The sequence below is a fragment of the Ascidia mentula genome, chromosome 8 (assembly GCF_947561715.1).
Source record: "Ascidia mentula chromosome 8, kaAscMent1.1, whole genome shotgun sequence".
In the NCBI taxonomy this organism is placed as follows: Eukaryota; Metazoa; Chordata; class Ascidiacea; order Phlebobranchia; family Ascidiidae; genus Ascidia; species Ascidia mentula.
In genome coordinates, this window is record NC_138573.1 from 11,683,043 (window position 1) to 11,706,705 (window position 23,663).

The window sequence follows — 23,663 nt, forward strand, 5'->3', positions numbered from 1 at the left end:
TGTATTACAAAATAATTAATCTTAGACTACAGTAGTGTGCATACCGGATGTTCCAGCAAATAGATTTAAATATGTTAATTAGCCAAAATTTAACTAGGCTGTGCTGTGCAAGGTTTCGATGGCAATATATGCTAAGACCGCAGACTTATTCATGCATTAATTTGTGAGTTACTTGGAAGTAATATTTTCAGGCTATAACCCATTTCGAATTCGCACACAATTTACGCTTTTAAATTACTTGACTTTATTGAAACGATCGAAGACCAGCTTCGTACAAAATAACACCGTTGTAGTTGCAGTACGGAATAAACATATATCAAAAATCAACGTCCTGTGGTGAATCGGCTTTCCTGAGCGATGTTGCTTCAGAAATTTCTGACTCCACCGTCAATCTCGGTGTTGCAAGTTTGTCAGCAAGTGGATTTCTTGTCTCAACTTCCTCAGCAGCACAAAGTCGAAAATGAACTCTACGTTTTCTCACATGAACGTAAACCGACACAACGCCACAATTAACCGCAAGTAGGCCAAGAGATGTTGCTTGAAACACAACATTATCGATTATGGCGGGCCACGCGATTTTTGCAAAGTAGATACCGAGGATTGGAATCCAAGTTAGGCTTTCGCTTGCCCAGAACAAAGTAAATGAGATTAGCGACATTGAAAACTGTCCATCATCCGATACTTTGCGCTTTGAGGCCATCCATGTGTGGATTACAAGTGCAGTGACGTACATAATAAGTGTGCAAATAATTATCATGAACGCAAACGAAAACACGCTAAATACACTTCCATAATTCAAAAATGGACGTGACAAAAACATTGGGAGGCAGAACTCGCTCAAAGAATAATATCCGAATATTCCAAGAACTCGAAATCCCAATGTAGGTGCCCACTTGTTTATGACGTCACTAAATTTGTTCCAGGTGAACGAGGAAAGTTCAATGGGTTCGACGTTTCCTCCCATAGTGGCCACACGCTCGGAGAAGATGCGACCACTTTGTTGATCGATAATGTTGCCAAACAAGTCATCGGACAGGGCATCACTTTTCACCCACGCTTGTGAGTCACCGCGAGCGGTCACTGTAACCGCGATGAAAGTGATTGGTGCCCAGCACAAAATCCAAATGAGAAAAGTCAGCAAACAGCTAAACAGTTTTGTATAAGTTTTCACTGACGTCGACTTGATCGCCCCTTTGCTGGTGACCTCACGTCGACATGGGATCACCGACGCGAAACAAGCCAAAATAACCCATGGGAGAGTGACTGCGATGAGAATTATCATGCCGGTAATCTGACACTGGCTACTTGCTCGCCACCCAAGCTTATCCAGACACCCGTGAGTGTTCTGCTTACCGGCGCGCAGCAGTGTGTAAGCGAAGCACGCGCCAAGCGTCACTTTCGCTGTTGCTATTGATGTAAACATGACACTTTCGCGCAGGAATGTCGTTAACTTGTACCTCTCTCTTTTCAGCAAGTAAATCGAATTGACCAAGCCCAACAACAATCCGTACAAGTTCCCAACCACCCCACAGGCTGCCAGAATAAGCATTCCGTACTGAAAAACAAGGGAGTTTGTCAATACACTGAACAAGCACTGTAGTCTACCACTTCACGCACAAAAGCACATTTATTTTGTTAACAGCGTTTAATGTCGCCATATGCCAGGAAACCTGAGTGTAGTAGCAAACTTTAAGTTATCGCGTATTGCAAGCGTGTCTATAATATACAGTACCTGTAAAATCACGGCAGAGCTTGGCTCCCTTTCCACATGTAATTGCCACTTAAAGCCTTCATCGCTCGAGTTGTAAAAGTCAATGAAAACAGGGCAGTCGTTACTTTTCTTGCGACATTCCCCACCTTTGGTTACGTCACAAGGTGTGTCACGGGTGACCGAGCACTTACTCGGGTGTTCGTCAGCTTCATTGAGGCAGTCGGCGTGACCGTCGCACATTTCAAGGATATCAAATGTGTGGGTATGAAAAGACGTAACAGTTTCTCCATCGTCTGCAACCATAAACATATGCATGAAAATGTTGAAGAAACCTTCTTGTTAGATATTTGGATGGGTACAAGTTGATCAGAAAATCTTAACGAAGAAATTCCCGCAGAAGTCATTACACCAACGTGTGTGTACACAACTGAAAAGAGTGGCGTTGTTCAAACAAACTCAGATTCTACGCTTTTATTTCTCCCTGTCCAACAATCTTCGGTGCATCTTACCTACGAGGCATGGATGGCGGTTTGGGCAAAACATTTCATCAGTTCCGTTGAAACATTGCGGTTCACCATCGCAAGGCTGAATTATCAAAAGATCTTCGCTCTGGTCAAAAACACACGTGTCGGTATTCTCTACTATATGATAACACTAGCTATGTATAAACCAACAAGAAAGAGACTTGGTATTTTAATAACTTCTTGGTAATGTGAAAAAAACAGGTTTTCGGTATCTTGGGATACTATTTGCATAAGCTATACATACTTGACATACCTGGTTTGAACAGCGGTAACCAAAGTCTGGCACCAAAAGTTGACAAAAGAGGTTTCTGGTTCTATTGCAAGCGGGCACACACTCATCCTCACCGAAAAAGCATTCGGGTCTTGCGTCACACATTCGTGCATTTATTGTACGAAAGGAGCCATCCACACTAAGGCACTTCACGAACTCGTCACTCGTCTGCAAAACAAGTCTTTTGTTTCACGGAAATATACAGGATTACTTTTCGGTGGCATCCGATTGTGGGACATATTTAAGGATTGTTCATTGGTAAATCTACCCAACGCTCCAACAGTTCTAACACCGAACACTTGAGATGGGTTAAGTTAGATGAAATCATCCAGATTTGGTTGATCACCTGTTTTACTGGCATTTCCTTTCTATCACGGGTGTCACATAAGCTGCCCGCACAAAATCGCCCCGAAAAAATCAAGATGATATCAGTATCTATTTTAGGAATATGACCTCAACGCTTTACATCAAAGATAAACCACAGGGCATTTAAATGGCGTCCTTGTGCTTACGTTTAGAAGTAAAGCCATCATGAACCACATAAATAATTAACTACACCTTTTATCCAGCCTTCTGGCAGTGAATGTTGAAATTACGTCAAGCAAAAACTTGAAACATGTATATTGGGTGTAGTTTGCTGGTCTTACCTCTCTGTGTGGCTGACAAACATTTCGGTGGTCGTATGTCCCGCTCGTACATATTTCGGTTGATTTTGTACATGTCACATTTCTCGTCATTTGCTTGTCAGGAAATGTACTTTGATAAATACGTTGCGGTGAGAGTGTTTCTCCAATGCCACAGGCCTCGCATGAAGCAGGCACCTCGCGCGAGCCTTCTGACCATATTCGGTTCCAGCAAACGCTCGCGCACGCTTTGTTTATCTCCGGGGATGCGGGATGACGACATAAACACTCGTCGGACATATCTGGACAGTCGATGACGCCATCGCACACCTGCAATGTTTAAGTGAAAGCCGGATTTGCGTTGGAGTTCTGACATTCGTAAATCAATGCATTTAAAATAGTTAATAAAACAACCAAAACGTTTACAAAGAATGAATTTAGCTTCAGTTGTATCGTAATTATGGACTCCATTTTTCATAAAACCGCAAGATATGTTCCTAAAATTGCTAAAAATTTGAAAAAATGTCTGAAACACATGGTATTAAAATTTTAATTGTATGTCCATCTACAAAATGGTACTATTCGGGCATGTTTAAAATAAGTAAATCAATTATGAGAATAGGTGAAAGTTTGTATTTACCTGATGATGAAACACAGTCGCACCAGCGTTCAGGCAACGAAACATTGTTGGATGTTGGTCAGTTCGCGTCAGTGCAATAAAATGTGTTGATGACGTCACATTGACAGTATTGGGACAAAAATCTGAGCGATCCTCGCAATCCACATAATCATCACAAACCATATGTTCTGGCAATAAACAAGTTCTAAACTGGTCCTTGATGGAGCACTTGAAACCGACTCCGCTCTGGACTTCGTCAGCACCGTTGAGGCAATCTCTTTCACCATCGCAGAACTTGTGGCGTGGAATACACATTGGATTTAATTGACTGAAGAAGTTTGGAATGGACGACTTGGTGTGATCTGCAAAGTTTAAAAAAAGTGGTTGTTCTTCTGTTGTGGTCGAAGCAACAAGGAAATATATATATATTTGTTTACACTTTAACAGTTATACCATGAATTTGAATCGTTACAATCGGGGGACATTGTATTTCAAAAAGTATTATAGGATCGGCCTAATCCTATTAAAGCCATCAATTTATAACTGGGGTAACGCAGTCATATGACCCGTACATCCTGGCGCCTCAAACGGATCGTGTTATTGATGAGACTTATTTAAGTTACTATGAATAGTGAGTAATCCCATGCAGCCACACAGCTTCACAAGACTTCCGCTCATTTAAACCTTTTCCAAAGCAGTAGAAGAAATTTCTCGAGGTCGAGGTACAGTTCCACTCATCTGAGCAATCGAAGCAGTCGCGAAATCCATCGCAAACCTTGTCTTTTGTGAATGTGACGCGGTTGCTGTCGCACGAGAACCACTCCTTGCCTTTTCCAACCCGCTTATCAATCTTTTTGTCAAGCTTATCTTGTTCGTAGCCTGCACAAAAATATTACTTCCAGATTTAACAAGAAATCAAATGAAGTGTGTTAAAATAACAAACCCTAATGCGACAAGAGGTTTACAACCTTGTCCCCAAAACAAGTGATGCGAAACCACGTTTTGTCCAACAAGTGTACCCACTTGGATCGTAATCGACTGGTGTATACTCGATTGAGTATTCGTCATCTTCATCGTCTGTGTAGCTACCACTATAATCTCCGTTTTCGTATTCGGACGATGTAACATTGCTATCTTGTTCATAGCTCGCATATTGATACGTTGCAGAGAGCGTTGCGTCTTTTGTGTGGTTGCCTGCAATAATACACGTGGAATAATACGAACGTGAACTAAGTGTAACATATTTATATTCATATTCATAAATTGAGCATAAATAAACAACCCTGTTATTCTCGTCCCAAATACAATTCACCCTAAATCGCTAAATCAGACTTACCTGTTGACGTCTTTCCAGCTGCAAAACACGAAACTGTTAAAACACAGAAAACCAGTTGCCTTACAATGTTAACCATGTTTGCTTTGTTCTCTAGCCTTGTGTGTGTTTATTGGCCTTTGACTCAATCTAAAAGCATGTGAACTTCCCGCTCGGAAATAATCAAACGTTCGCACTGACCGGCATTCATTTATGAGAGAACCAGAACTTTGCCTGCGGTGTGTGTTTACATGCCGTGGGTAAAGCGGCGGCGCACAGTTAGAAAAACCCGCTCGTTTTTCTTTTTTTGCGCAATTCCGTTTCTTCTTTACCCCAAGAGCGTTCAGAGTGCAGCCAGACAAACCTAACCTCTACTGGACAGAAGGTAAATATAATAGAAGACAAGTCCCTAAATAACAATGCTTCTTAAAGATGAAAAAATACAAGCAATATATTATGAGCATGAGAAAAGTAACACTTATTCTGCTAAGATCGTTTTACGTAATTATACAAAATCCCATTATAGGCTCTTACAATGTCAGTATAGCCTTACTCCTGCTCCTAGAGGAAGTTCGTTTTTTAAGCAAGTTTGCGTCATGCCGAGGCCATTTCCTCTTACGTCAGTGTTATATCCAATCAAACATGTTACTCTTGATTTACGGTTAAATGCCAATGCTTATGTAGCCTACTGCTTGTAGCGTAACCTGATCAAAAACTTATTTTTGGTCGAACGATTGTTTGAATAAAAAAATAATTCATTTCGGTTATCAGAGCTTTACATCAAACATATCGATTAGTGGTGCTGTAACATACGTCACAGAACCCTGCGCTTGAATTGCGTATTATTTTGCGCGCAGCTTTGCACATGTACTGCATAATCCCATAATGTGACCCAAATGATTTAGCCATCGAATATTCTCGAGTAAAGTGATTCATTCAACATCCTGTTTACCACATAAAATGTTCTCCTATGCTTATGTCACATCATACCTATGTTCTTGTATTATATTACTTCAAGCGCCTCATGATATCACGTGACATTATTGACCAATCAGCTCTCATAATGGAGAGCGTTAAAAAGCCCAGGTTAGACCGGTAAATTCATTCTATTTGATCCTATTTGCTGGCATCCTACAAACGTTGTATTGAAAGCTGTAATGTACCGTCGTAATGAAGAAGATAACAGAAATGAATACAATTATTCGGGAAGAGATCTTGGTTCTGGGTACTTTATAGAACGGGGCAGAAGCAGGTTTAACCATCAAAGAGACTCAATAACCGCTCAGGCCATCGAGACCCGATTTTTTTGGTGTACAATTATTTCATGTGTTTGATTTCTTTACGTAGGGAATCGATAATCTTGTTATGCTGCGTTGCGCGATATTTTACGATATAATTTTCCACATTTCAACAACTTTAATGTGAAGTAAATTTTTGACTGTCCATCAAACTTCGTTACGTGAAGTGATTCACTGAAAGAGCAGATACATTGGTCAGTAATACTTAAAAATAAGCAGACCGTTTCAAAAGAATGAAAATAGCTCTTATTTCGTTTTGCCTTGTTTTATTCCGTGTACTAAAATTTTGCCATTCTTTAAACCGACTCCACAATTAAAAAAAATACAAGTTTACCAAAATATCGATAAATGCAGTTTATTATCACACTTTTATGTATGTTTATTATCACTCTCTTCAATAGTTGGGATTAAACTATGAAATCATATATGAAAAAAATGTACGGTATGTTGTTCAGTCATGCGTATATTATTATTTCAAGAAATTTTATCAAAACAACGCTGTCGTTGTACAAAAATAATAGTCCACATTTAACATTTGGGTCGTTTTACTTTTAGGTTCGTGGATTGTGCCACAGCATAATCAAAATGGTTGCTTTGTTGCACTTTAAAATGGATGCATATGTGGATTATAGGGCTATCGACGATATTGATGTTTTTGGCAGCACTTTATTTCAATAGCAACATATTTCCCCTTACATAAAAATATATATCTATCCCCCCTTGCATTTACGTGCTTTCCGAATCTGATTTCTTTTAAGAATCCTATGGTAGATCACAAACTACCACAGACAAATAAGGATAAATTTGTTAGACGGAGTTTTAGATTATCAAGTCGTACTTTAGCCCATGTGATTTGGGTTCCATGCAGAAAAGTTTGAATGAAAACTCATACCAATTACTAACCCTGTCTTTGTCCAGGGTTGCCAGATTTTTTTACCAAAAGCGCCTAATTTTTTGTTTCAACACGCCCAAAAGTGCCAATTTCTGCAAAAACAACACGCCCAAATGCGCCCAATGTTAATGAAGTTTACACATATCAGTTACGTACACCAATGGTCATTTTATGCTTATGGTTGAACACTTAAACCGTAAACTAAGACCGTGAGCAGGACGCAACACCTATAACACTCAGTATTTTGATCACAGCCGTCTTTGGAATATGATTATGACGCCATATTTCGTTGTGTGGTCAGTTTGCAGTATTTTAAATACGGCTGAAACAGCGTTTTGTCACATAATTAATGAGCTAATTATCACATTTTTAAATTTCCAAAACACGCCCAAAGCGCAAGGTGCAACAAAAAAGTGCAAACACCCAAGACAACATGCCGAATTGGGCGTAAAAAGCGCCCAACTGGCAACACTGTCTTTGTCTACCATGTCATGCAGCACTGCTGCCAAAGCCAATGCTGGTAGTTAAACACTTGTTAGTTGAATTAGGAAGCCATTAAATGTACTTTAGTTATTAAATACCATATGATATCGCATAGCCTACAAGATAATGTTATATGCTGGCTTATTTTGTTGAAGGCCTGAAACACTGGACTCAATGATGTTTTCATGCCTATCATATGTTGGTTTATTTTGTTTCTGCAGCAGATTGTTGGTAAAATTGCAAATGTGTATATATTTTTCCATCCTGGATATTTACTCATCTGTCATGTTATTTTGACCTAGTTTCTCAGCACCTAGAAAGCATCATTTTACTTGTGTGCACTCTCTACTAGACTCCCAACTAGAAAATCTTCTGTGCAAATTAAAAACTTTTCAACCTGGTGCCAGATCACCATAGGAAATACAAAATGTGTTTCACATGACAGTTGGAATTTTTTTTAGATTGTTGGATACAATAAATTGACACTTTGTTTTGGATATTGCTTGAGGTTCTTAGACAACAGTATGTTATTGTTGCAGTTGTTTCTTGAGTGATGAATTTAGATCATCTAAAACAATGTTCTGGTCTGGTTCCTCCATCATATATTCACCAAGCTCAACAATCATACTCTTCAAAAAATAAAGTTATAAGCCAGTTATTGGAACATGTAAGAAAATTGTCAAGTGGAAATATTGTTTGTAAAGGTTTTTTGTTAAAAAATCAACACTGATGCAATGCATTGTTTTATTGCTTCTAAGTTTATATATAATCCAAGTTAAATCCAGTTTACTTGTTTGTATTCAAACTTTAGTTTCTTTTTACCAGAAAAAATTACCAGACGAACCCTGGCCTGATGAAATTATTGAGGCCTTTCTCTCCAGTTTGTCAGAAATGGACAGCAACAATCTTCTCTCATTATGTGGTGCAGGAGAACGGGAAGGAAGATTATTCTCGAATCTTGTGGCATGTCGCCATTACAGGTATGCTAAACTTTGAACCAGGCAGTTAATGCAACTCTAGGTTGTTTTTTTCACTAAAAAATTTCTGTCCAATGACCGAAATGCCAGCAAAAATTTAGGACATTAATTTTGGTCATTTACGACATAGAGAATTATAAAAACGACGTCCGGGGCAACACAAAGGGCATTTTCACCTACTGATGAGACTCGAATAATCTACCAGTAAATTTCTTTTGGGACATTGTGTCCGAAATGGTTTTATTTTTTGTGACATTTCTAAAAAAATTGGGTCAATGACAGACAAATGACACACATAAAAAACAGATGCAACTTGTATAACTTATAAACCTTGGTCAGGAAAAGACAATTTCATAAACTTTCTGCATCAACAGTACAGCCCATATATCTGATGTAAAAATTCATCTCGGCAACGCTTCAGCTTGAAATAGGCTGTATTGTTTAAGTTAAAACTTTGGTAAGATGTTTTTTTCTGAAATCAAGAATACTTTGTAGGTTTGCTCATGGAGTTGGTCGGTCAGGGGATGTAACTGCAGTCCAACCAAAAGCAATTGGTTCAAGTATTTTGAATCAGCTTTGTACATACATTATGTTGGATATAGTTCGTCAAGTTGGTAAATAGTGAAAATGTACAAAATTGTCCTAATGTATAAACAAACAGCACATCTCTCCCTGTTATAGTACACCAAAGCTTCATATTTTTGATATATATGTTGAAAGTCCGATAACCATCAGTGGCAATAAACATTTGGTTGTTACTGTTTAAAAGCATATTTTTTAGGTGCAAGAACGGCAACGTCATGCATAATTGTTCCCATGGCAACAGGAATGACTTTGCTGCTATGCTTTTTGTCATTACGAACATTACGACCCAAAGCTAAATACATCATTTGGCCAAGGATTGATCAAAAATCTTGCTTTAAGGTTGGCTACTTGCATTCTGTGATTAGTGTTGTGATACATTTCAGTGTGAAGCTCATAATAAAGAATTGGGAGTTTTACCTATTTAGTCGTTTACAACATATGCACATTAAGTCTTTGCATTTTGCGAAAGATGTTTGTAGTATGTAATTACTGTACAAATTAACCATGTTTTTTGTCATCTGCAGTCAATGATATCAGCAGGGTTTGTGCCAATAATTATTGAAAACAATTTGGAAGGTGATGAACTTCGCACAGATGTAGAATCAATTAAAGATAAAATAAAAGAACTTGGTGCGGAAAACATTTTGTGTGTTCATTCAACAACTTCATGCTTTGCACCACGAGTACCTGACAGGTTTGTTCAAAGAATTGCCTGTTTAGTTTTTTGATGTTATGTTAATATGTTTCAATAATTTAACAACATTTGGACCAGTGCAATTTCCATTTTAACCCCATAGACTGGAGGATATTGCGGTGATATGTATGGATAAAGACATCCCACACATTGTCAACAATGCATATGGCCTGCAATCATCCAAGTGCATGCACCTGCTTGTTCAGGTAAAACTTCCAAGTTCTCCATTTGTCAAGGCATGTCTACTTTTTTGGGGAACAACCAACCAATAACCTTAGTTTACAAAAAAAACTAAAACTTAACTTATCACGCAAATAATGAAATATTCCATTGCATTACAATCCACTTACTTTTTTAGGCAGCAAGAGTGGGCCGTGTAGATGCATTTGTACAAAGCTGTGACAAAAACATGCTTGTACCGGTTGGTGGTGCTGTTGTTGCAAGTTTTAAAACGGATGGTTTTATTGAAAAAGTTGCTTCGACGTATGCTGGCCGAGCATCAGCTTCACCTGCTATTGATCTCCTTCTCACTTCTTTACAAATGGGATTAAGTGGATTAAAAAAGCTTCTTAAGGAAAGAAAGGTTAAAAGTGCCTATCTATTAGCATATCTAATCAAACATAAATTTATTCTGTGGACAAACCATTTCACTGTTATTTGAAGAGAAATATAGCCGACTTGCAAAGCTAATGTTTTTTTCAGGAAAACTACACTTTTCTGAAAGCTGAATTGACGAAAATAGCTGAAAAACATGGCGAAAAAGTACTTGATACTCCACACAATCCTATTTCAATGGGTATGACAGCACCTTAAACACTTTGTTCATGTAGTTACACAATTTGTTTAGCCATGTCCTTAAACACTCTCACTGGGACTGAGAAGGGAGTTACTGAGTTTGGTTCAATGCTGTTCACTAGACGTGTGTCTGGAGCAAGGTATTTGTTGTTGTTATTGTTTCAAAGTTTAAAAAAATTATGTAGGTAAATGAAAGTTTGTAACATATGAGTTTTGCAAAAAAGGTCTTATAAAGCTTGAAATATGGTGTTGCTGAATTTTCAGTGTTTAGCTCGTGCTGTTACTTACTTATTTATGTTTGCAACAGCATTGTGTCTTGTTTTGTTTTAGAGTTGTGCAAATGAATACCAAAAAAACCATCGAAGGTCATTCCTTCACTGGTTATGGATCCCATTGTGACGATTATCATTGTTCTTATTTGACTGTCGCCGCTGCGATTGGAATGAAAAGGGATGAGTGCAATTTGTTACTGAAACGAATCGACAAAACATTAAATGAACTAAAACACAAAAAAACTAACTTGTCAGAGAAGGAAGACGATGTAAATTACACCTCTGATATAGCAAATACTTGACGAAAGGGCTGTACCAAAGATGTTTGCTTTATTTCAAATAAATTCAGAATAATGTTTAATGAAATAAATCAAGCTCGCATTCATTCGTTTATCTTTCATCCCAACACGAAAATAAAACAAAGTGGAGTTAAACAAAAATAGAATGCGAAGGTGAGTTAAATGTCATTTTCAATTACATGTAAAGTCAGACGGGATGTAAAACAGCTTTCAAAGTTACGAAAGCATTGAAGCGTGAATGACCTTACCTACGCGGAACCATTCGATGGTATTTTTTCTGATGTAAGTCTTTTGAAACTCGCGACTGAAATCAGGAAACAACTTGAAATTGTTGATTCTGAAAAGGCGTATTTAAGTGGAACAGAAACCGATTTGTTGGAAGAGTTCAAAAAAATCAGTTATAGTTGTGCTAAAAAAGTTCTTTACAATTATAAAACTATACGAAAGATGTTCGAAAAACTATTTGACCATTTACTGGGCCTTAAATCTTCTTGAAAAACTGCTTGACATGAAACGTGTATAGGCCTAAGTAGGCTATACCTGCAAGTATTGGGGCCCACCTAACAACTTTGCTTATAGCTAAAAAGCGTTTGAGAATTTATAAAAAGCCGTAAAATGACGGGTTTACTCATTGTTTTGTCCTTTTTTATTTTTATTCTGCTGAAGGAATTGGTCCCAAACCTTTAAATCGACGAGATATTTTGAATGGGATAAAAAGAAAACTTTGTTTTCTTGTACATTTACAAATAAAGGCGGCGGACCTTATTACATTAAGGTACCATGTTACGTCTTTACACACAAAGCACTGGCTTATAACAACAGGATTAGCCTGGATGTTGTTATGAATATTCCTAAGGTACAGTAATCGCCAAGCCAACATCTGCAGTCCATGGTTATAAGATCCCAATTTTTTAATATTTGAAGTTATTACGTCTTTATAATATTATTCTGGACCAAAAAAACTTGCAATGGGAGCTGTTGATACATACAAGGACCAAAGTAGCCTACCTCCGAATCCTCTCCACTTGGATTTCTGGTTAAAACAGTTGGAAGAATGTTCCACACCGTATCTATCACGGAACGACGTACCGATGAGTCTTGTTGGCCACTTGGTCTTGGATGTACGATAACCCATGGTAATGTATGCATATTTTCCACCATATATATACGGTGGTATATCGATATACATTATTTACAGAAAGAATCATGCAGATAGAGCCAACTATGTTTTTCCAAGTGCTTTGTTCAGCAGGACCCACGTTAATCCTACTACTTGTGGCAGGCCTACTGGCCGTACTCTATGTGTATTGTACTGCTGGTGAGGTTGGAGTAATCGGTTTGATTCGATATAAAAGTACGGTTTGTGTTTGTTTAGGACAAAAGCAGGAAAGACGCTACGAAGTAGTAGTAAGAAACCCGAGGTTATAGCACGTCGATAAAGAGAAAGTTTTATTGGATGTGTTACGGAATTATTTCGGCAGCTTTGCAATTCGGCGGTCAGATGTTTTTGGGTGGCGATGTTATCCCCCAATTAACCCTTCTACCTAATTCGGTACTTTTCACAAAGCTGCCTCCCTAATTCTGATACTGCCCAGAACCCTGCAATAACGGCTCACCACAAAGCCAAAGTAACCCAGGCTGATTTAACTTATTGGACGTCGTGTTAAACTAAAACGATTAAAAACAATACAAAACGCCAGTAATCAAGTTCCCAATAACTCACAACACTGTAACAGAGATGCTAACCACGCGACGCCCAGAAGAAGACTCCTTAGGTTTAGGGAAATCCTTCGCTACAACACAATCACCAACCAATCAGGATGCGCCTTCTCGACACGCGGCACATCCGGGGCACACAAAAACAAACGGAGCGTAAAATAATAGGAAGAAGAGGGGAGACGGAGGTAACAAAATAGTGTGGTGAAAATAGGTGAAATGCGAGACTTAAAGCAATATACGTGCGTAAAACAATATAATAAATAAGGTGGTAACAACGAAAGAAAACAGTGAAATTACAAGGTGCCAGCAAGAAAGGTGAAAACAATGAAATACATACAATACTTAACAAAAGTGAAAGGTGACGTGAAGGAAATAAAATTCGTTACAGATGTCAAACATAATTCTGCAACTGGTCGAAAAAACTATACAAAACATGTGGAACAAAAAAAGAATTTGTGTATAAGCTGCAGACAGATGGCCACTGTTTCGACCTAAAAGGTCTCATCAGTGCAGCTTATCATAAAAAAAGAATTGTTTCAATTTTTAAATTTAAAACAGAAACCCAGATCTGCAGTAAAAGAAGCAAAATATATCAATCCTCAAAAACATTGGTTTCCAACCTTTTTGTGGTCAGGGACTCCTTTTATTAAATCAAGCCTACGGATCGCTGGAAAAATGTACCTCAAATTTTTATAATTAACTATAGTTGTACAATCTTAAAAAAAATTTTTTTTTGAAAGTTCAAGACAAAGAAAAAAATAATATCACATGCAATGGCATGATTGGCAGGATCGCCCCACTGCGCAGGTCCTTGCTTGGCGATCACAGCTAACGTATCGCGATTATGAGGTTTTCGGGTTTGGCAGCCCAGGCAATGCAGCCTAGCTGGATCAGCCACTTTTTCCTGACAAGTCGGAGCGAGATTTGTAAAAAATTGCCTGGGCTGCCAAGCCCGAAAACCTCATGACAAAGAAAAAATATACCATTGTTTTAGTAAGAACGCCATAGTTATGCTCATTCACGTGTTTCTCTGCAGGAGTCCGCGCTTCCCAGGTTGGGAATTCCTACGCATGTAATTAAATCCCGCAAAATGAGCTGATTGGTTAATAATGTCACGTGATAACACGAACCGCTCGAAGTAATATAATACAAGAACACAAAATACAGGATATTGCCAGCCAGCACACATCGAAGTTATGTGTGTGTAAACCGGGTATAGGTGATTCACGTGTGTCTCGTATTATCTGGGACGCATTGAAATGGTTAGTTTAATGCAAGAGTTTGTATCTTGTGATAACATTTTATATGGTAAACAGGATATAGAATGACTCGATTTACTCGAAAACATTCGATGAGTTTATCATATGGGTCGCAGTATGGGATAATGCAGTACATGTGCAAAGCTGCACGCAAAACATTACGCAATACAAGCACTGGTTTCTGTGACGTATGTTACAAGCGTATGATTGTAAAGTGAAGTAATTCAGAGAAACATGGTCACATAAACATCGTATGCTGAAGCAGTAAAAGGCTATGCGATTTTTATCCAAAATGTGTTCATATAATTTGCAACACATTCAAACATAAATCCCTAAAATATTATGGTATTTTATCCAAACGTAATCACGGAGTGCTCCAGTTTACCATGCTCTGTTAAAGGTAAGACGGACTCCTAACCAGGTTTGAAAATAACCTCATATCTTTTTAACCCTCTAACAAGTAATATATCGAACCTTTGTCTCAACTATGATTGACGCTTGGGGTTTAAACACAGTTAAAATTTAAAAAATAAGGGTCTTTAGGAGGGCCATCTTCTCAGTTTCTTTTACCATACAACAGATCAATCGCACGATCAATCCATTCAGCACATCAGCTTTGGCGTACATGCTGCTGCTGTGTGTTCTTTCTATCATTTGTTTTTCCAACATTTCGTCATTTATTTATGTTTTTTAGCTTTTGTAGCAATGGCACTAGAATACAAAACTGGGCAACAATCTGTTATTGCATTTGTTGTTTTTACAACCGTTTTACTTTCCCATTAATTTCCTCCCAAAAAATAGTAGGTCCATATAGAAAAGTTTTGCTTTCCAAACTTCCAACAAGGAAGTGCCCGCGACACGATTGAAAATGCATTGTTGTCTGGAAATCACCCGTCTTTGCCCATGGAAAGTTTTTCTGTCCCTCCTATGGAAATGTTTGACTTTGCAGTACATTATTTAAGTTAAGACACGTCGCATATTTATTGCAGATCCAAATTAGATATTCCCAACACAACCGTATGCTGTTACCTTTTTTCAGTTAAGTAACAATATGTTACGTTTTCTTCCTGAAATCAACCTTTTTCCAACGCCATTTGTTGCAGTGAGCGAGGAGAGCGAAGGATTAAAAAGGAAAATAGGGCAAGTATTAATTAAGTAAAGGGCGTTATTAAGTCAAACGCCCCATTAGTTAGACGAGGTTCACGTCATGATTGTCCCGCTATGTTCCCCCAATGAACTGTTGCTATTATTATTTTGGTATTTTTTGTTATGCTATAACACATACAAAAGTGTATGACTAACGTCTCGTGCCCGTAAGTGGTACTGGACTAGTTTCGTCTTGGGCCATTTTTCTTTGAAGCATCCAGACCGAAACCCAATTACTTGGACGTCATGAGCAAGGAAGTGTTGGTATGTGAAGGCATTTGCTGCAAGGTTTGTTTGGAAGTTGATGCTTATGCAGTACTGGCGTCTTCTTCATGTGCCCAATAAAGGGTAGCAAAAGGCTGCCAGTAAAGGAAGTGATATTTTCCAACTTCTGTGGCAGCAAGAATAATAAGATCGTGTTGTAGCGAAATGTGGTTGAATGGGATTCTTAGATTAGCAGTGTTTCCCAACTGGTGGTACACGTACCACTAGTGGTACGCGACGGCATTGCAGGTGGTGCGCGAGCACCTTTCCTTATTTTGCGGATGCAGTTCGAATTTAAAAAGTGATCTCATAATGTTTGTAACTTCATCCCCTAAGTTGCTTTGTAACACTCAACTAAGTGGTACGCAACCACAAAAAGGTTGTGAATCAATAGATTAGAGACAGGACCGATAAAAAAGGCGTGAAATTGTGATCACATTTTACCAACACTTTGAAATATCACATAAAGTTGTGTGACGCAACAATGCACCCATTCTTAAAACGAGGCTTGCCCTGCGACCAAACGTGCAAGTACGTCATTTGTTTTTCCGGTGTGGCAATATTTGTGCTATGACTGTTTATGCAATGTAAAAGAATACACTGTCATCGTGGTATTTGTGTAAAGTGTCGCTTTACAACTGCCATCTAGGATGCACAGCTGCTTTGTAACAGATTATAGTTGAATGAGATTATTTAGCATGCCCCAATGTACTTCGTATGAATGTCTGAGACCACTAAAGATTGCTATTTTCGGTAACAAAGGTGTTGGAAAAACAAGCTTTGCTTTTCAGTATTTGACTGAACACAACATTGACCCGTAAGTATAGCACATAAATTGCTCTTAGTCTCAACTAGAATTACTTTTTTAAGATATTACCATGAAAATGAATTGTTTGCGTTTGGAGTAAATTTGAAGCATTGTTGTGATCAACAATTATTTTCAATGTTTAGCAAATAAGATGAAACAATGGTACCATTGAGTTTAACTCCGTCACTCGTTTATCTGTTAATGACCGAAATTTATACATTACGAAACACCGAAATCAACGAGCAAGTTAACTAGTTGATGAAAATGTATTACTCTGTGTTATCATAGTATATATACTCTATGGTGTTGTGGAATACGTGCAACCAGTGAAGCATAACACGAAACATTTCCTGAAACGACAATTCACCAAAAATTCTGTACCAAAACAATACATGGTCCAGGTTTTGTCATATACCAGAAGCACATTCTGATACTTGTATGGGCGCGGGACGAAAATCAATTTGTATTATATTTTGATTTTAGCCTTGAAGCAATAATATAATTAACAATGAAAAATTTGACAGATTAATTTTTAATGTAAACGCGCAGAAATTAAATGTCTGATTTGTTTGCTGTGATTTATATAATATAAGTGCTTTGAGGCCACTGTAGCCATGTGATCGAAACATTAGCTGAAATCGTGTTTTTGGCATTGCTTGTTACATAGCGTAGTAAACAAAAGTGCCCTTTGACCTTATCTTTTCTGCTATGATTGTTTTGTGTAACACTGAATATCAACTAATAAAACTTATTCTTCGTATTTTTATGTTTTTTTTTTATACAGGGTACCGACTACTATTGAGGACATATATCGCAAATCCGCAGAAATATCGATTTTAAGCCATGAAACAGCGAAAATATTTTTTAGCAAGTGGAGAAAAGACTCAAGCAAACCAGACGAAAAGGTTCCATTCAATTCTGTTATGTGTATGTAGTGCGCGTGTATATTCTTGCAGAATTTATGGGCTGCAATTTTGTACCTGCACAAAATACTCCCCCGAATCCGAATATTTAATGACGTCATAAATTTTCGGTTTCGGTTTCACACTATTTTATTCTGATGTCGTTATATATGAGTTAAATTTGCCATTGTTTGCTTCGTATAAGCAATTTCGTGTATAAATCCCAACGACAAATGCGATTCTAAATATCGTTGCTTATATTTGAGTAAAACACAATCAACTTAGGATTCAAAGTCAATTATTGAAACTCGGTGTCGATATTCGGCTTCGGCCGAATACTGAAAAGCACCTACTATTCGGCCAAAAGCGAATATTCGGATTCGGTCCAGCTCATCCCTGATACCAGCTCATCTTATGAATGTTATCTTGACAATTTTTTTTACTGGTTAACTATCTGTGGGCTTCAGGTCACTTCTTACAGAACAAATTTGAACTCTAGTCTAGAAAAAGTTAGGCGAAAAACACCCATCTAAGACAAACTTTTGGTCTTATAGATCAATACATTGTTCGACTGTTTTAATTTGCTAAAGTATATTTGCAGAAACGCAAAAAAAGTGAAACAGGATTTATCGACAGTTCAAGAAGTCCTGACAGTGCTAAACTGAAGTTCACCCTTGAAATTACTGATACTGCGGGGTACATTTACATCATTATTTTCTTATTTTTATTTTTTTAAAAGGACCAATAAAATATATCGTACAAATATTCACTGTCACAGTGAATAGTGATATAAAAGTAAAATTTATGAATGACAAATATGTTTCAGTTATTGTCCGGTGCCGGCGGAAAGGCCCTCAAGACCAAGTTTTATGGAAAGATTAATTTTGCCACCACGTACGAGATATCGAATGGCGCGTGAAGTCACAAGGTAAAAATTTGCTCAAAATATGCATGTATGGGAGTTATCATCTTCCCAGTTTACCAAAACCGTTGAAGATGAATGCAAGAATGACATTAGCAAGCGACTTAATGCGAACTAGGATTTGATTTTGTGTTATTATTTATTTAACCATCTAAAATTGGGCATTTGAACAGCAATATTTAAGCTATCATCCAATTACAACGGCACTCAAATTTACAGAAAAACATTTTTAAACACAATTCTTAACAATGTTTATGTTTTGCAAGCGATCAAAGGAAGAGATATTCCAGTTCCGCGTCTGTGGGCAGTCTCAGTCTAATGGCCCGTCATGACACCTGTCTTCGTGATTGCGATGGTCTGATTCTTGTCTTTAACGTCCTTGATTCCTGTTCGCTGGCCGCCATACAGGAAATCCGAAACCGTTTCGTAGCACTTCACGTGGGGGATTCTGGGGGTTCCCGGAGAGGATCACTTTTAGGAACTTGCTGTCGTCGATCGTCGAGGAATGTTGTTGCAACAAACGACACCATTCCGCCCATATTTGTTGTTGGCACCCACACGGTAACTTTCAGGGAGTTTCTATGCTTAATGCAAAGCTTTCAAGCGAAAGGAAATTTTTAATTCTGCAAAACTTTGTCAAAGTTTACCATCAATGTTGAAAACAAAATGCGATGTAGCATAAGACTTTCTTATGTTGTTGAGTAAGGCAAACATAAGTTTGTTTAAAATTTAATTATTTGATTATTTTAAATTTTTTTCTTTTGACATGTTATCGAGTTTCAGGTTCTTTACTTTGTTCAGAAAAAGGAATCGAAAAATTTAAATTGCCTTTACTATTTTCCAGGACCAACGAAATCTCCAGATGCCCCATGAGAAGCCCTCGCGACTGTACAAGGTAAATTTCTCGAGGGACAGAACAATGCTTAACGCCAGACGTAAAGAAAAGTTAGGACGTACCGGAAGCGGTTGCAATGAACCCCACATTGTATTTCCACACGATGTTTACGAAATTATTGACAGCTGGGTGGAATGTGCCGGATTTGCTGAAGTTACCGCGCATGATCATACGATGGTTCGGCAAATTTTCGAACAGCTTTCGCTTGCCATCGTCACCTCTTTGCCTCTTGACACGTGGGAGGAATTGCAGTTCCCTGGTCATTCTTGACAATTTGTGTTGACATTTTTGCTTTTTTGCTTATTAGTTTCAGTGGAAAACGTCATGTTTTGTGACAAATTGCTAGTAAGCATTCCTAAGCATTTTCTGATATGACTTTTTGCGTTTTGTGAACTATTTGTTTCCAGTTAAAAATGTTTTTTTTTAGTTTTTACACAAATGTTTGTGATGGTGTTTGTAATTTTAGACAGGATCAAATAACCCCATGTAATTTTAAATTGGTCAACACTTGTATTTGCATTAGCTGCCATCCTTAAAAGTTTTCAGTAACATTTCTTTGTCATGACAAAAAGTGTTATAAAATTTTTTTTTTACCTAAACTTTTTTGTACTAAGTTGTTTATTGTTACACACTTTAAGTTAGTTAGATAACACGCTGGTTTCTTTCACGTGTGAATCTCTCCTGCTGTGAAAAGTGCTTTCAATGGCGCAAGAGACAAAAGGGATGATTTTTTTTTCGACGTTTACTGCCATATCTCACAGAGTTCTGTCTCGCCTTTGCATGTGACATAAATAAAATAAATTAGAAAAACAAAACTAAAATTCAGACCCTGTAAAGGTAGCAGTTTAGCCAAACTGTATGTATTAATATTTTTACTGCATCAATATTATGGCCAAGAACATCGATATCTTCAGGCAAAACAGGTTAATTTTTTTAAATTTGTCACAAGGTGGCTACTAAGAGCAACTTGTTGACGAATGAGACTGCTTTGAGACTAGTTTTACGTCAGGTGATGATAATAACGAGGATCGTCGCAGTGGAAATGGAGTAAGTAAGAGAAAATTTACTGGAATTAAAGACGGAAGTTATGTAGTTACTTAGTAGCGCTTTGTCGAAATAACCCTTAGACGTCACCTTGATTTACTGGAAGTAGTTTTAAATCATGTTTTCTCAGACTTAGGCGAGAGAAAATCTGCGTTAGGAAACAAAAATTATTATTTAAACAACGTCAAAAATATGTTTTGTTTTTTTTCCATTATGTTCTAGTAGTTAAGTGATGTAACATGTGGACTAAAACACCTTAACATTACTTAATCCGTCTTTGTTGTTTTGTATCAGATATAAGTACAGCCAAGAAACTATATTGTTTTAGTTTGTGAAAAGAAAAGTTTTAAGTTACATTTTGTGTTGTTATTGTCGCATTGCAAGAATTTACCCTTGGAGTTTTGGAATACTTTGTATTGCTGCTTACCACTCAACAACTTAACTATGCAAAGGAGTTTGGTGCTTCTTGCATGTGTTCTGGCACTTCTAACTTGGCAGGTATGTTTTTGTCCTACTTTAAATGTTTGTGACATGGGTCTTTACAATGAAGTTGGATGATATTGAAAATTTTAGTTATAATGTGTTCACTAAATCTTAACAACTAAAATTTTAGTTGGGCAGCATCAGTAATGAATTGTTTGAAGAATACCCCATTTTCATGTAGGTTCGCTGTGAGGATAAATTTGGATATACCGAAGATGAAATTGATGTTGAAATAGAAGGATCTGCAGATATTCCAAGTGATGATGAAGACATGGGGGATGGATCTGGCTCAGGTGAGCTACCTGCTTCTTACCATATACAATATAGATTATTTCTTGATGTGGATTGTTATAATCAAGAGTGTGCTTTGTATTAAAAAAGGTTCTTCAATTACAATTGATGACAAATATGATGATGAAATGAATCTTTTCACTAATCATTATAATTCTTCTGCCACTCATACTTCTGTTCCAACAACAGAAATAACTTTAACCAAAGGTTTATTGTGTGTCTTTTTGTTGAGTTATGTGATTTTGAAGCATGTGGTTCATCTCTTTGTTTTGTTTATGCTTTTCACTTGTTTAATGTTGGTATGTTTTGCCACAAAAAGTGTTTGAAGAGTTTCACATTTTATAAGTTTTTGTTGCTATCTTTCGACACAAATTGGTCTTTCAAGTAGCAAGGTTAAAGTGGAGTTATGATGTTATGGCATATATGATTTTATTTTCATCTGCATGTTATTATCTATTTGATGCATGTGGAATGAGAATTACGTCTGAGAACTAAGGGTTTTTGTACATCACAGGGATTTTTATGTTTTGTTTACATTAAAGTTTTTTTTTAATTTTGAAAGGTGAACCAGAGGAAACACCCAGGGAAAAAAACAGAAACAGAAACACGAAAGTAAAACCTCCTACTTTCTATGTAAGTGTCAGTTATTATTATCTATGAGCATCAAAGTAAACTTTCACAATATTCAGGATAATTATCCAGATTTTTATTTTTAAAACTTCGAATTTAGGACGAACCAGAGTTGGGTGAAACAAAAACTTCAACTATTGCCACAATCTCAAAGGTAAACATCTGTGAGAGAAAACATATGAGCTTTTTATTGTTAATAGTTTTTATTGTTTTATTGATTAGTGATTTGGACATGTCACTTGCTTGTTTGTCACACAGTGCTGAATAAAAATGTTTTTTTCAGAATGTTGTCACCACTGAAGAACCTAATGACAAAACTGAGGATGTCCTTGATGTAAAATCACCAGAAGAACCTAATGTTGCCAGCATATTTAGCAGCGTCCATTTTATGACAGGCAAGCATTTTTGTGAAAACCTTTGTCTAAAATGTTTTGGTAAATTTTATCCTTACTTGGTATAAGTAATGGTACCTAAATCTCATTTTTGTTACAGCCTTGATTGTTGGTGGATGTGTGGGATTACTATTTGCTATTTGTGTGATAATGTTACTGGCATACCGAATGAGGAAGAAAGATGAAGGAAGTTATGCTCTTGATGAGCAGAAAAAGCCTTCGTCACCTTCAGCATATCAGTACACGCAAGGCCAGGAATATTATGCTTGATCCAACACCACTCAATGCGTGCCAAGTGCTTTTGTGTACATAATTACAATCTTCATAGCCTGATAACCTACCTGTGGGATTTTTTTCGCAATCTTGCGCTCAGTTTATGCCAGTTATTGATGACTTCTGCATCAAAAGCTGGAACTTGCTATGGGTATGGACTTATGTGGTTATTTGACATGTATGTTACTTTTGTTTTTGGTTGGCACTTGGTACAAAATGACAAACTATATTTTAATAGTTTCATATGCGCATGTAGTGTGTATTAAACAAGCACTATTCTGTAATACCCCTGATGCTATTGAACACATATTGAAATCCAAAGTATATTGATAAATGTCCTATTTTGGTATTTAAAGTCATTTGTTTGTGAAAGTTGGGCAACTTGTTGAATGTTAGGTGCTTGTAACATTACTTTGGTACATTGAACTTCTCTCCTGTTCTATGGTGCTATAAACCGGTATATACTGCAACAATTTTTTCTAAAGTATTTTTTTAATTAACAACTCCATGAATTCTTGATTTGTTTTTGGCAAAGATAGTCGCACAGTTTGCATACTTCTCTGTCACTAACTCATCTACCCATAAACACTATAAGTGTGTTGCCACAATACTGTACAGCAAATTTCTTGACACGTTACTGTTTAGGATGTGGAGCATATTTTAGCTTTTGTAAGATAGTTGAGTACATCTCCTCCCGTTTTTTAAAGATTACAGGTTTTGTCTGTCTTTTGTTTCTTTTCTATATTTGTCCTGTTGTAAGTATTTTATCGTGTGAAAAAGTCAAACAAGTCAAAATGACTTTATTGCTAAACAGACCCCCTGTTCACTGGCCCAAGATAAAAGTACCACACAAAAGGTTATGTTTTGCCTGTTGTCAAACTTGTTTATGAATATATCATTCCGCACACATAGTTATGCCACTTCTTTCTAAATTTGGGGGCAACTACAGTACACTGTACTGGTCTCCTAATAATGTATTGCCTAACCGACACCTCAAATAATATACCAAGTCAAAGTTATCAGAAAAAACAAACAGGTTTGTCTTGCTTTCAAGGTGTTTTGAGTTTGGTCTTACCAACACTTTTTGGTGCAAGCAATGTCCTTTTCTGTTTTGCCCTTTATGATCTGGTCTGGTTTGCAAGTGTCCTAAATCGCTCTTGTACAAATACATTTTCTACACCACTGTAATTGTTAAAATATTATAGGAAAGCTGTGTTTTAGGCTAAAATTAAAAAACAAGTTGTCAGGACAGAAATAGGGAAACATTTAACACTACGCAA

At 37.2% G+C, this 23,663-nt stretch overlaps 4 protein-coding genes and 1 long non-coding RNA gene across 6 annotated transcripts; 4 read left to right on the forward strand and 1 right to left on the reverse strand.

Moving 5' to 3' along the window:
- Positions 1-233: 233 nt before the first annotated feature.
- On the reverse strand, positions 234-5,331 carry LOC145912679 (uncharacterized). Of its 2 annotated transcripts, none has more exons than XM_083000239.1 (9): positions 5,085-5,331; positions 4,772-4,942; positions 4,433-4,627; positions 3,770-4,110; positions 3,154-3,459; positions 2,489-2,674; positions 2,221-2,320; positions 1,733-2,004; positions 234-1,555 (listed from the first exon to the last, which is right to left on the reverse strand). In XM_083000239.1, exons 1-9 carry the CDS (start codon positions 5,158-5,160, stop codon positions 317-319), a joined length of 2,886 nt encoding a protein of 961 aa, XP_082856365.1. In that variant the 5' UTR covers positions 5,161-5,331; the 3' UTR covers positions 234-316. The 2 variants fall into 2 exon arrangements, with proteins under 2 accessions (XP_082856365.1, XP_082856364.1); XM_083000238.1 differs by having other exon boundaries at positions 2,221-2,347.
- A 1,551-nt stretch (positions 5,332-6,882) lies between these two features.
- Positions 6,883-11,477, forward strand: LOC145912688 (O-phosphoseryl-tRNA(Sec) selenium transferase-like). The gene is made up of 10 exons (XM_083000248.1): positions 6,883-8,400; positions 8,559-8,713; positions 9,206-9,324; positions 9,492-9,634; positions 9,820-9,989; positions 10,093-10,195; positions 10,348-10,572; positions 10,692-10,785; positions 10,837-10,924; positions 11,115-11,477. Exons 1-10 carry the CDS (start codon positions 8,287-8,289, stop codon positions 11,356-11,358), a joined length of 1,455 nt encoding a protein of 484 aa, XP_082856374.1. The 5' UTR covers positions 6,883-8,286; the 3' UTR covers positions 11,359-11,477.
- Positions 11,478-12,283: 806 nt separating this feature from the next.
- Positions 12,284-12,783, forward strand: LOC145912710 (uncharacterized). Its single transcript, XR_014403313.1, has 3 exons — positions 12,284-12,491; positions 12,554-12,673; positions 12,731-12,783. It is a non-coding gene; the product is annotated as an uncharacterized LOC145912710 (long non-coding RNA).
- Positions 12,784-16,357: 3,574 nt separating this feature from the next.
- On the forward strand, positions 16,358-20,015 carry LOC145912697 (uncharacterized). Its single transcript, XM_083000257.1, has 6 exons — positions 16,358-16,560; positions 17,336-17,456; positions 18,055-18,149; positions 18,280-18,381; positions 18,642-18,936; positions 19,220-20,015. The coding sequence occupies exons 1-6, from the start codon at positions 16,427-16,429 to the stop codon at positions 19,538-19,540; spliced, it is 1,068 nt and encodes a 355-aa protein (XP_082856383.1). The 5' UTR covers positions 16,358-16,426; the 3' UTR covers positions 19,541-20,015.
- A 571-nt stretch (positions 20,016-20,586) lies between these two features.
- LOC145912706 (syndecan-2-like) lies at positions 20,587-23,571 on the forward strand. The gene is made up of 6 exons (XM_083000265.1): positions 20,587-20,812; positions 20,979-21,090; positions 21,651-21,721; positions 21,819-21,872; positions 22,002-22,113; positions 22,211-23,571. Exons 1-6 carry the CDS (start codon positions 20,759-20,761, stop codon positions 22,378-22,380), a joined length of 573 nt encoding a protein of 190 aa, XP_082856391.1. The 5' UTR covers positions 20,587-20,758; the 3' UTR covers positions 22,381-23,571.
- The last annotated feature ends 92 nt before the right edge of the window (positions 23,572-23,663 follow it).

What these genes read in the sequence shown, in the direction of transcription:
- LOC145912679 (XM_083000238.1), bottom strand. Translation starts at nt 5,160, where the DNA reads ATGGTTAACATTGTAAGGCAACTGGTTTTCTGTGTTTTAACAGTTTCG. An exon ending in AGCTGGAAAGACGTCAACAG is followed by an intron (nt 4,943 to 5,084) that starts GTAAGTCTGATT and finishes GTATTATTGCAG; the next exon opens with GCAACCACACAAAAGACGCA. An exon ending in CGACTGTGTTTCATCATCAG is followed by an intron (nt 3,460 to 3,769) that starts GTAAATACAAAC and finishes TAAACATTGCAG; the next exon opens with GTGTGCGATGGCGTCATCGA.
- LOC145912688 (XM_083000248.1), top strand. Translation starts at nt 8,287, where the DNA reads ATGAATTTAGATCATCTAAAACAATGTTCTGGTCTGGTTCCTCCATCA. An exon ending in ATCAAAAATCTTGCTTTAAG is followed by an intron (nt 9,635 to 9,819) that starts GTTGGCTACTTG and finishes TGTCATCTGCAG; the next exon opens with TCAATGATATCAGCAGGGTT. An exon ending in AGCTTCTTAAGGAAAGAAAG is followed by an intron (nt 10,573 to 10,691) that starts GTTAAAAGTGCC and finishes TGTTTTTTTCAG; the next exon opens with GAAAACTACACTTTTCTGAA.
- LOC145912697 (XM_083000257.1), top strand. Translation starts at nt 16,427, where the DNA reads ATGAGATTATTTAGCATGCCCCAATGTACTTCGTATGAATGTCTGAGA. An exon ending in CAAGCAAACCAGACGAAAAG is followed by an intron (nt 17,457 to 18,054) that starts GTTCCATTCAAT and finishes GTATATTTGCAG; the next exon opens with AAACGCAAAAAAAGTGAAAC. An exon ending in GAAATTACTGATACTGCGGG is followed by an intron (nt 18,150 to 18,279) that starts GTACATTTACAT and finishes AATATGTTTCAG; the next exon opens with TTATTGTCCGGTGCCGGCGG.
- LOC145912706 (XM_083000265.1), top strand. Translation starts at nt 20,759, where the DNA reads ATGCAAAGGAGTTTGGTGCTTCTTGCATGTGTTCTGGCACTTCTAACT. An exon ending in TGGCACTTCTAACTTGGCAG is followed by an intron (nt 20,813 to 20,978) that starts GTATGTTTTTGT and finishes ATTTTCATGTAG; the next exon opens with GTTCGCTGTGAGGATAAATT. An exon ending in GGGGGATGGATCTGGCTCAG is followed by an intron (nt 21,091 to 21,650) that starts GTGAGCTACCTG and finishes TAATTTTGAAAG; the next exon opens with GTGAACCAGAGGAAACACCC.